We start from the raw sequence: 12349 nt of genomic DNA, 5'->3' as shown, positions 1-12349 counted from the left end.
TTCATGAGGATGAAATTCTCCCTGTACATAAATGGGTAGCTAATTTCTTTATATGGGGGAAGTGTGTGTGTGTGTTTTATTTTGTTGGGGTTTTTACACATTCCCACCTCCAATGCTGAATCTCTGTCAGAGACAGTTCAGTACCACCCATATTGCGTAGATCTCAAAAGTGCAGACAGAAAATTACCATCTTAAACCAATCTCGCAGCTTCTGAAACATTAAATATAGATTGTATTATTGAAGCCAGCTGAATTACTCAGACTGTGTACAATGCGGTGCCAGTGTGGCCAAGAATGCTAACAACCGAACAACACGCAGTGCTCAAAATATATGAGAAGCCCTAAAGGGAAAGTAATAGCTTGCTGTTGTATACCACTGTGCAGCCATGAAATATTCCTTCTCTTTCCTCTCCTCCTCCCTGCTCACAGTTCTTCATCGCTCCCCAAAAGGCAGTGTTACATGTATACATTTAAACATAAATTATGGACATATCTAGAAATGTGGTCTCCCACTGAGCCTAGCAGGACAGAGAAGGGTCTCAGAAGGAAAGTGTGGTTTCCAGCATGAAACCATCAACTTATCATGCTAAGAAAAGGGAGGCAGATCAGAAGAGACCATGGGGCCTGGGGCTGTACTTAACATACTGTAAAGCTGACAGAATAATGAAAAAGGAAAACCAGCATTTGCCACAAGTTTAGCCATTATACTGCTGAATGGTTCTGCCCTTCCTATTTTGGCTATGGTTTTCTCTACAGCTGCTTGAAATGAAGTATGAAAAGGTTACAAAGACCTAAGGAAAGGGCAGTAAAGAAGAGCAGACAAAAGAACACCTCTGAGGTGGGAGCATGATATTTGACACAGGTTGTGCAGGCAGTTTCAGCAAACCCAGCCTGTTCAGCCATGGGAAGCAGTCACAGACTCCCTCTCCCATTTCTGGAATATCTGCAGAGTGTCCAGAAAAGATCTGGGGCAAATCTTTCTGAATTGTGTTTTTCAGTCACAGAGGGATGGTCTTACACAGCCTAACTGAGCCAGCTCAGTTAATGGCCATTTAGACACCTAGTGTACTCAGGCAAACTGAATCTTCCTATCCATATAATGTTTTGGGGCAGCATATTACTTTCTACTTACTACCTATAGGAAATATATCCCTATACGGGAAAAATGGGAAGATGTGATTCACTAGGTGCCTAAAATGAAGGCAGAATGTGCCTCAGATAAGCAGGCTGTATCCCAGATAAGGCCACCATTTTCAGTCCAAATTAAATGAAGGCTTGCACATCAAACAGTAACCCCAGGAAGCAGTTCTCACTTGTGCAAAAGTGTGGCCCTTTCCCTTAAACTCCACTAGAATCAGAGACCTAAAAAGTATGAAATCACAGGCGTTTACAGACTGCAGAGTTCACCAGAAAATTAAAACACACACTTATGCTAGCAATTTCTGAGGATTTATTTTCTTCTTTTCCATAAAGTAAAACTTCGCTGTGTCTCTTTTAACTTTCTATAAAGAAAAAGAAGGTACCATTTGGCAAATGGAAAAGGACAAAAATCATCAAGGAAAAGAAGTATTTCAAAATTCTTAGGAACTGTTCATTAATACAGAGGAGAAGGATGGTAAATATTTCTTTTTGGAATCCTCCTTAGGTAGGAGAAAAAGAAACAACAAATTAAAATAAAATCTCAGGTACACAACTAATTGCAAAATAAGAATAAAAATCTCTCTCCCAGTACTTCCACAGACTGTCTGGAAGAGTGTCTTTTTCTTTTTGTAACACGCACAAGATTTCATATCACAAATGGCCAGCACATGGCAGGCTTGAGAGATAATGAGAAAGTGACTTCCCAGCTGAGCAAATATGCATTAGTAACAAGACACTGATGAGGCCAGACAAATCACCAAGGAAACAGGAGAATGTGAAAGGCAAGTCAAAGAAGCTTTAGAAATGAGCCCTCAAGGAAGTTAGCCATGTTGCAGCATCAGTGCAACATCCATCCTAATGTATGAAAGGAATTATTAAAATAAAGAGTATGATTATGGATTTTTTTTTTCAAGAAAGTAAAAAGAAACTGTAACATTGCTATGCTTCTCACCGCTCCCACCTCTTAGCGTCTGTCTGTCTCACTGGAGCTACACAGATGGCATTATTTGGATGGATCATGGAGTTTCAATGACTAAAGAGTTCTAGCCCTGATCCACCCTGCCCCAGTCACTGGATGTGTGCTACACATGGGTCAACAGCCCAGCTCCTGCTTGTTGGACATCCACCTACAAAGTGAGTTTCCCTGGCTCTCTGGCCAGAGGCAAAGGCCATGCTGAATGTATTAGCTCCACAGATTAACCACCCCAGAGGGAGCCAAGGGGCTGGAAACATACCTGATGGCTGAGTGCATTTGGGGGCACTACTGAAGAGCTCTGTGTAGCTGTGTCATGGTTTAAACTCAGCCTGTCACTCAGAACCATGCAGCCACTCTCTCACTCCTTCCCTTCCTCACCCCGCTCCTGGAGGGATGGGGAGGAGAATTGAAAGAATGTAACTCCCAGGGGTTGAGGTAACAACAGTCCAGGAACTAAGGTATAACACAAACCACCGCTGCTGCAGTAATATGTAATATAGTAATATATAATAATAATAAGGGAAATAACAAGAGGAGAGAATACAACTGCTCACCACCTGCAGACCGATATCCAGCCCAACCCGAGCAGTGGTCTAGCCCTTCTGGGTAATTGTCCCCAATTTATATACTGGGCATGACATGCTGTGGTATGGAATACCTCTTGGGTTAGTATCCTGTCTCTGCTTCCTCCTGACTTCCCCTCCTCCCTGGCAAAGCATGAGACTGAGAAAATCCTTGGTTGGCGTAACTATTACTTATCAACAACTAAAAACGTCAGTGTTATCAGCACTGTTCCCAGATCAAAAGTCAAAAACACAGCACTGCACCAGCTACTAAGACTGAGAAAAAATGACTGCCACTGCTGAACCCAGGACAAACTGCTGATTTTTACTGTGCTCCCCACCCCCTGCTAGTAGATTGACTGCAAAGATCCCACAGCTTTACAGCAGAGTACAAACAGGCAAGACTGAACCCAAGAAATATGCCAAATGAAAAATCAAACAGATGGACACTGAAACTATCTAAAGGGAGGTTACAGAGAAGTTGGACTCAGACTTTTCTTAGGTAAGAGCTGAGGGAGAATAGGTACATATTCAACAAGGAATAGTTCTATTAGATATAAGGAAAATATTCCACAGTGAGGGTGGCCAGCACTTGAACAAGGGCTCAGAGAAGCTGTGGAGTTTCCATCCTCAGAGACACTGAGAACATAGCTGGACAGAACAGCCCCTGTTTTGAGCAGAGGGATGGTCTATGTGACCTCCAGACGTACCTTCTGATCTGTGTCCTGTGATTCTAAAGAATATTTAACTGATATCAGATAACTAGCTCCCCATTTATTTTTTATTTTGTTTCTATAAGGCATAATAATTCAGCCACAGCAGCTACAAGAGGCAGTGTTAGAAGGAGGACAGCAGATGAAAGGAGAACATGGATGAAGCAATGACTTTAGAGCCAGTCTACAGCTTTCCTTTGCCAAATAATTTTAAATACATCTCTTGCTCCTGGACAAGTTCTCTTTGTTCAGGTTTGGGCTGCTGCAGCAAAAGAGGAAAAGACCCAAGTCCTCCAGAACCTTAGAGAATCCGTCTGTCCTCTCAGAAATTATGTTCTTGCAGTTTACTAATAGTTAATGTTAGCATCAGGGATCCCTCTCTGGTATCTGACTTTTACGGCACATTACACAGTGTTTGATTTTCATGGTGACCTATGAAAGGGAGAAGTCTGACCAAAGCCCATTGCTTCTCGTCAATAAAACTCCCTCCTACCTTTGTTAAATTAAGTGACTGGCATATTACATAGTCCTTGACTTTACAGGCAATTGGTGACTGGACAGGTGGGCTTATAGTTTGCTCTGAACCTGATCAAAGGAAGAAGGCTGATCCCAGATGAGTGTCATATTCCCTCTGCCCTCATATCTGTACTATGAGGCAACCAGCTGGCAGCTGGTAGGATGCACAGGCAAAATAAGACCTGATCATCCATTCACAGCAACCTCATCTTTTCCTTCTTTCACCTGCACCTGACCATTGTGGATACTTCCTTACCATGCAATTGCATTTGACCTGTATGATCCCATCTCTTCTCTCATGGACTGCAAATGAGCATGATACAGCATGCTCTTTCTCAGCTGAGGAAATTACATTTTTCATACTTTGATTTCATATTTAAGAAGAAATATTTTATTTATTTTGAAGGAGAATTAAGACCTGACACATTTAGATTAGAGGAATGATATTAGGGAAGAGAATCAATTTGCCCAGTGCAATTCCACTGAAGCACAATTCCTAGCTGTGGAAACAGTTACTAGTCATGGTAGCATCAGACACATTTGGAAACTATGTAATCAGCAAGCCACTGCTATTTAGTATCTTTTAAAACTCATGTAACTAAACTGTAAAACTTAGCAGATTTGTCCTTTACTACCACTAGGCTACACAAGCATGTTCATGAAGATAATAGTTGATTTACTTTGTATTTTAAATAAAGTTTTAACCTGATTATTTCTTTCCAAAGTGTTTGTTCTTGCTGCCAATCTCAGTTTAGCTTTACCAGTGGTATTAGGCAAAAAGATGCTACCCTCCACCATTTTACCACTAGAACACCTATCAATCAAGATTATGGTGATTAAAGCATCTGTGGACCCTTACTTGCACTTCCCATAATATTGTTGAAGTGATGGTGGCAGAAGTGGGAAACTAAACAATACTTTCAATATGGAAAGTTTGTTAAACACAGAGAGAACCCATTTGTCTTGTCTGAGACCTGGTAAATAACTAGCACTTAACAGCCAGATGCTCTTTATTTTTCTTTTTTTTTTTTTAATATAATCAGGAGTGAGCATTTTCTAGAAGTTTAAATGTGGACAGTACTGTGCAAAGCCCTGGAAAGCACAAGGGAACAAACATAATACTTATGGGAACATTTTTCTCTGTCCTTGGAGCAACCCTGTTTCTTAACCAGCATCCAAATATCAACCATTAGGTGAGAGAAGAAGAGACAGGCTTAGAAGTGAACATCTGGACTTTGGGTCCAGTCCCTCACACTTGTATCCATTCCCTAGAAATTTATCACTGCTGATAAAGATTTAACTTATTACTACAGTGCCATTTTTATAGGAAAACAGAAAGATCTAAGTGGAATATATACAGCAGGAGTAGTAATAAAAAACATTTCCAACTTAATTATTCTGTTCTGTTTATTCAGCAGGTGAAACACAAATACAAGGGATAATGTTTTTTATCTCTTTTATTTACTCTTGACTTTAATACTATATTTTGAGAAGAATCAGTTTATAGCTGTGCATAACCACACTGAGTGCTGAATAGACGTTTGGTAAGCAGAAGGTAGGGGGATAAAATAGACTAGAAATCTCCTCTGCATTTAGGCTATATTAATAAATATAGCCATAACATGCTCGATCTATTAAACGATGATGCTAATTTTAGTGCTAAACTGCTATTAGAATCTGTATATTCAAATGCAAGTGGTTGTTATAATGGTCACAGCATTCACATTGGGCCAGATTTGGCAATTTTCAGCTAAAAGCATGTTTCTGTGACTTCTGACATTTCAGGACATTTGTATGTGAGAGAAAGGAATGGCTGTGACAGTTACCAATATCTGTAAAGGATCTGAGAGCTCCAGAGCAAAATGCTAGCTGAGGCTTACTGGAATTGGTGCTTGATTTGTTAGAAGAATGATGTGGAAAAAAGTCACACAGTGGCCCTACTAGCTGTTGAAGCCTCCTGGACAGAAATCTGCTTTTCTTCTCTGCTCCCACTGAAAGAGAGCGGATCATGGGAATAGTCAGTTCTTCCACTACTTGTATGAAAGAAACCTGCTTCTCACATAGGACAGGAGTGGGAAGGCCTGAGCAATGACATCTTGTAGAAAAAAAATCCTGCTAACTCGATGAGGACTTCTCAGTATGGTCTAGCTCTGCTCCAGTGGCTGGAAATGGTAGAAATCCACTTAATTTCAAAGGCAGCACAGTGAGGCCAACACCAGCTGCCTCTGGCTTTTCTACTCAGAATGGTTACTACACATTAGAGGTATATGATCTTGATTCAAAAGCTGAGAGATGACTCTTGTGCAGTCTCACTTAGACAAAAGGGTCCACTGAAAGCCTGAAATGATTGCTAGTCATCTGGCATTTATCAGAGCCCTTTTAAAAAATGTGTATGTGTCTCAGATGCACATGCTATTTATTTTACATGCTAAATGATTAGTAAACCATAAAAGCTAGTCCTCAGTAAGTAGGAAATGTCAGGAGCAGTGTGGCCTTTGCATTAAGACCTTGAATTGCATATTGAGCAGCAAAGACTGGAGGGTATTGAACAGGTGATGATTAACTGTGTACTCTCTGCCTGCAGCACTGAATGGGGAAGGGTCTCTGAGGTATTCCAAGCAGTACTCAGGCAGTAGTTCTGGCAATTTCTGGCTTCTGAGTGCTCAGGTTCACAATCTGCATTTCTATTTGAGTGAAATTGATATTGTTTGGAGAAAAAAGGAAGACAGGACAAAAGAGAACTTTCATCATGCTGCACCAGAGTGATACCCATGTGGGTCATCAACAGGGCCAGAATATGTCCCGTTGCCTGCTGAGACATCCCCAGCTAACAGTCAGTAGCACCCCCAATAGTGTATCACCCTTTATGTCAGCCCTACACCTACCACCCATAACTGTTACTATTGTTCTTTCTTTCCACCCTGAGCACTAATTTTAGGAGAGGCAGCCCTGCACATTCCTTGCACATGCAATAACCCTATGGCTAGTCTTTAATGCATCACCGCCAATGAACAGGAGCTTCTGCTTTCCCTTTGTGTTAGGCAGATGAATCTGAGCTCAGCTATTGAATCAGGCCCCTTAGGGGATGGGGGTAATGAGGTGCCTCTTGAGTGCCCCAGATATACCCCAGCATGTGGAATAGCAGAACTGTAGGCACTTGTGTACATTCCCTGGAGAAAACATACATGGAAACATGATTTAAATGGGGATTTCTGGATTACCCCCTCGCCTGCAGGAGCTTAAATTTAGCCCACCCTGTTCAGGAAGCTGCGAGGGTGAAGAACACCATCATATATTTACATGATGCAATGAAGCACCATGAAGAACTATCAGTCTCTTTGTAAATGAACCAGTTTGGGAATCAGTACAGCTATGCCAGAATTGCCCCATACTTTGGTCAATTAAGCCTGATGAAAAGGTAGAACTAACTTGTTCATTTAGAGAGCCATGGTAAAGGAGGTGTGTGCTGTAGACTTAGGATGAACCTGAGGCTTAAAACATTTGCACAAATGGCTGTGCTGTGAACAACCCCAGATGACCAGTAAAAATCTAAAATTTACTTGGACATATGCTAATGGTGCTATCTCCTATGTGGCAAACTAGCATTTTTCAAAGGCTTGTGAACATTATAGATTTCAGACAGATTTTATAAAATATATAGAAACCACATCATTAATCCAATCGAGACTCACTGTCAAACTCTGTTGTTTTGTTTCAAAGCATGAAGGTGGCAAGTGCATTTCCTCAAGAATTTTCCTTGGTGGACAACAAAGAAGAAAAGCATATTTTTCATCTTTGGTCTTGGAATGCCTGAAACATTTTGATGAGACTTTTTTCAAAAGAGCTCTGCTTGCTATTCCATGTGGAATATGCTAACCCAAATGGTTAAAATTTGGAGAAATTACATATACACTGAAAACTGAGTCTTAGAATGGCAAGTGTTAAGCACTATGAAGTAGTATTTTCTGCATTACCTACAGTCATGTACCTGGTAAAGCATTCCAGAAAGAAAGACAAGATTTAAAAATTCCTTGTAGCTGTGCTGTGAAGTATTGTAAAAATAGTTACAACTAAAACATCCTTCCCTGTGACCGCAGACATTGTTAGAGGATACTGAACACTGCTGGAAAGACATAGCCATTCAAAAAGTGATCTGCTTGGTATGTGTGTTCTCGTACAGAAATAAATTGAAGGCAATACCACCTATGCAGCAGTGACAAGTTAATTCAATTTCCATCTCAAAATCAGGTAAAGTGTATCTCATTTGTTACCATGGATACAAGACATTATTTCCATTTGTTTGAGATCTCACAGTAGGTATGAAATTAAACTGTGACACAGCTTTATGAAGGAAGTTGACTAAAACCCCCATAAGTTCAATGTCATTAGACCAAAGAATTTTCTTTTTTAGACACAATAAATAAGCAAGTTGCTATTATTGCCCATAAGGTATACTCCATAAGCAAAAATCTGTGTGATTTTGCTGATGCTACTTTGGATTGGTAGGAGTGATGGAAAAGAAAATAAACATTCATTTCATCAGTCCTGAAAATGTGTGAAAGAATATCCAGATGGTAGAAGTACATTAAAAACACACTGATGTTGTGTTATTTGCTACTGTTTGGCACCAAATACGTTTACAAAAAAAAATCTTGTTTTTGAAAATACATCCACTTTTTCTCTAGATTTCAAAGTCAGAACAAGAAGAGGTGTATAAAAAAGTGGAGGAGAATGAAGAGGAAAGAATAAGGAAGAATAAATATTTTTAAAGCTGACATATATGCAGGGTTCAGGAATTCAATGACATTGTTTGCTTTGTCTGAAATTAATTTTAATATACACAAAAGGATAAAAGAGAATATAGGTATTCTTGTTAAATTATCGCTACTCAAGTCCTGATATATGTTTACTATTTCATAGAAAGACTGAATTCTGTAGATGCTGAGCACCTGCTATAGTGATGGATTTCAGCTAAGGTTGTCATCTCTCAATACTTACAAAATGACGCTGGAATAAAAGAGTCTACCTAAATCAAAGAGGTTTTTCTAAATATTCACGCATCAACTACATGAAAAGCACAAAGGTTATGGGATGTCATGATTATGGCTAATCATTGAAATCCAAAGCCATCATCCAGCTGCTTAATTGACTGATAATTTCCCACCAAATATTCTGAACTCCACCTCCTGTGCTTCTGTGTTGCTGCCCTCCTCAGCATATTGTCAGACTGGATTATCTGCAATGTGTTCTCAAGCTCCTTGGGCCATCTCTAATTATATCCCATTGGGAGTTAGTAGGTCTGACCCGGAGACGGCAAACTGGAAAAATGCAGAACCTCACAGCAAAATTGTCACGCACATAGTAACTCTCAGAGGAATAGGGACCATAGTGTCCACTGCTAGCTCTATTATTGACTTGCATTATTAACATTTGCTTGAAGTTCAATAGAATTCTATTTATATTCTACAGACTTGATTATCCTTCATCCAGCCCCCAGGTAGGAAATTATGATAACACAAAATGAGGGCTAGAGCTCTAGTGTTTTGATTTAGTAGTATTTTGTGCCCACTTTTCACTAATTTTAATGGAGAATTAGCACCAGGCTGAAATTTAGCACAATATTTATATATGCAGTTAAATTTAATGAAGCCAGTGATATTTAAGTATCCATTTATATAAGGAAAAGATCGTGAATAGACCTCAAGCATATCTAAAGTATACTGAAAACTGAAGTATTTCTGATTAATTACTTCATTGCTAAGTTCAGGAAAGATTTTATTCCTGAATTATCAATTACTTTTCTATTTTTCAAATATTTTGTTCAGAATTATTACACTGTATCATAAATCACCCAAATTTTCTAAACCTCTGCATATTTAAAGGTGCTTATGTTCATATGAATATGTGTAGTTTTGTCTTGTGCTCCGTTATTTGGTGTTAGGCAGAATTTACAGACTTGTCGGATTGGGTGGGTACTGTGGTAGCCATGCAATTCCTAACCCAATGAGGCAGCTCATACGTAAGTGAATGTCTCCTGGTTTTCATCATAATAGAGCAGCTTAGTAAAATTTGGAAGTGGATATAACTTGTCCCCTTCTGGAATCCAATAACCAGGAGTGATAGAGGAGCACACACTTCAGAACACAAAGGAAGGAATCTCTGCAGTGACATTTTGAGAAGCTTTATTCTAGCTCAGAACCCAATCCAGTGTTGTGTCGAGCCACTGCCCTGGCATTCTGTCATGTATCAGCTGACTTACAAAAGCCTGGGAAGGAAAGATGTTACATACATGCATGTTGAATGAGTGGTGCTTATGTGTTAGTGCATGTGTCAGACGAAGCATTGGAAACAGTCTGGATGTGCTTGCCAAGACTTGCCCAGCACAATGTCAGCAGCAACTAACAAACAAGGGAGAATGCTTATGATAAATGCCTCCCCCTGGAGGGACACATTGCAGTTTCTCACTGACTGCTGTCAGAGAAAACGCTTTGTTGCTGCACTAACCCACTTTAAAAAACGGGTGAATGAAAAGGTTACAGCCATTGGACAGCTTAACTGATAAAAGCTCAGGAGATAAGGCTGATGTTGCTATCCACTTGTAAGTTAGCAGGAGGCTAGCCTGGACAAGCTGGAGATACTTCAGTCACCCACAAACAAGAGCAGAAAAAAAAGGCAAAACTGAGAAGCAGAGATGCATTTAAAGATGCAGATGGATACAAATGGAGATACCACAGAATATTGTCTATGCTATAACGGACAAACTTTCTTGCAGAATCCTGTAGAATCAGGGCCAATTGAATTAAGTGAGGAGAGCAATAAAGGATGTACTGAAGTAATTTTCTTCTAACCAGAACATGCATAAGGAGTTTTCTTGAAAAAAAAGTTTACAGTTTATAACTATCCCTAAATATGCCCCCAATTCCTCTTTCCCTCTCCTCCATCTAAAATCCATCAGATTTTGACTCTGAAAAGAAACCAGAACCTTCCTGACTAATAGTCTTAAGTGTAGCACAGCCCCATGGCACTACTTTCCTAAAAAAGACCAGTACTTTTCTTCCTTAGTAATACCTGCTGCATGCCTTGCATTGTCTGCTGTAGGAACTGCAGCTGCTGGTCCTTTGTAAGGCTTTCTTCTGTCCGAAAGAGCTGTCCTTTCTCCTGTTTCAGGAGTTCCACTTCATTTCTATAAGCATCCAGCTGCCATCGAAGACTATCGTTCTCTTCCTTCAGCGCATATGCTTGGGCAGCTAGAGCTAAGAGAAAATGAAAATGTGAAGGAATCAGTAAAATGGGTTGTTTCTTTGCAAATAAGGCAGAGGACATTGTCAGGGGAGATGACAATATAGCTGAAAGCCAGTGAGATATTTCAGAGCTGAAACAAGACCCAGCAGAGCTGAAAATTATTGGGTTCTGGCAAAGACTGTTGCTGGGAAGTTATTCCCTCAGATGGAAGGAGCCATCAAGCGACCCTGGATAATTCGAATGTTACTTGCAATCTGGTTGCTAAATTTAGGCTTATATTTTAGGAAGAAACTGGCATGCAGTCCAAGGGCAAAGCTTCCACCAACTTTACAGCATTTTCCCAGTGATGCTATAGGAACTGATACAGCCGTTTAGTATTTATATTAGTGTAGCAGCCAGATGCTCCAATCAGATCTGTACTAAGGAATTTTGACTACATAAAGTTGCTGGATTTAGTCCCATGAGAGAGGAAACACAGAAATTCCTCTCCAGTCTTACTATGAACTACTTCATAGCAATGGTTATGAGGAGCCATTTAGACAGAAAAATTATGTAATAGAGTAAAATTATATAAAATGCAAATGCTCAAAAAAAGTGTTGGCACTACAAGAACATTACTACATTAAAGGCATTGAAAGATACTTAAGTCATTTCCTTAGGAAGCTCCATTTGGCCCCTTTTCAATTTAGAATGGCATTTTTATTATCATAACTGATAGCAGGTGTTTGTGAAGAAATCGATTAGTATGCAGGGATGGAAATTACATTTGCCAAATGACTTGCACAGTCTGCAATATAAGCTAAAATTTGTGTAGCAAAAGGCAGAGGGCTATAAAGCATGTACTAGGAACATTATTTAAATAAATTATCTAAACATAAATACATATAGGGAAGCATGACATTCATTACTTTTAGGGATGTGGTTATCAGCCTATAGAAGAACCCATTTCTGGTAATATTTATACTTGGCAGAAGTAGTGGTCATTTGGCATAGCAAAGTGCCATACTATACTATTTTCCTTCTTGGAACCTGGTAACACAACAGCATTATAGAGCAGCTGTAATTAAAAAACAACAATCTACCATAGCCAATTCTATCAACATTTGGTAACTGAAACGCATAACTGATTTACATTCCTGATTAAACGATTCCAGGCTTGGTACCACAGAATTCCTTCTTGCCCACCTACAATGGCAATA

The 12349-nt window shown here is 39.7% G+C and overlaps 1 protein-coding gene across 1 annotated transcript in view; it reads right to left on the bottom strand.

Moving 5' to 3' along the window:
- The window catches only part of ENOX1 (ecto-NOX disulfide-thiol exchanger 1), a 364764-nt gene that overhangs the window by 33609 nt on the left and 318806 nt on the right, over positions 1–12349 (bottom strand). Inside the window, exon 12 of the mRNA XM_034074319.1 lies at positions 10977–11161. Within this exon, the coding sequence (XP_033930210.1) occupies positions 10977–11161 (185 nt within the window). The remainder of the gene's footprint in view (positions 1–10976; positions 11162–12349) is intronic.

Source organism: Melopsittacus undulatus, chromosome 2 (genome assembly GCF_012275295.1).
Source record: "Melopsittacus undulatus isolate bMelUnd1 chromosome 2, bMelUnd1.mat.Z, whole genome shotgun sequence".
Lineage (NCBI taxonomy): Eukaryota > Metazoa > Chordata > Aves > Psittaciformes > Psittaculidae > Melopsittacus > Melopsittacus undulatus.
This window is presented reverse-complemented; position numbering and strand designations above follow the sequence as displayed.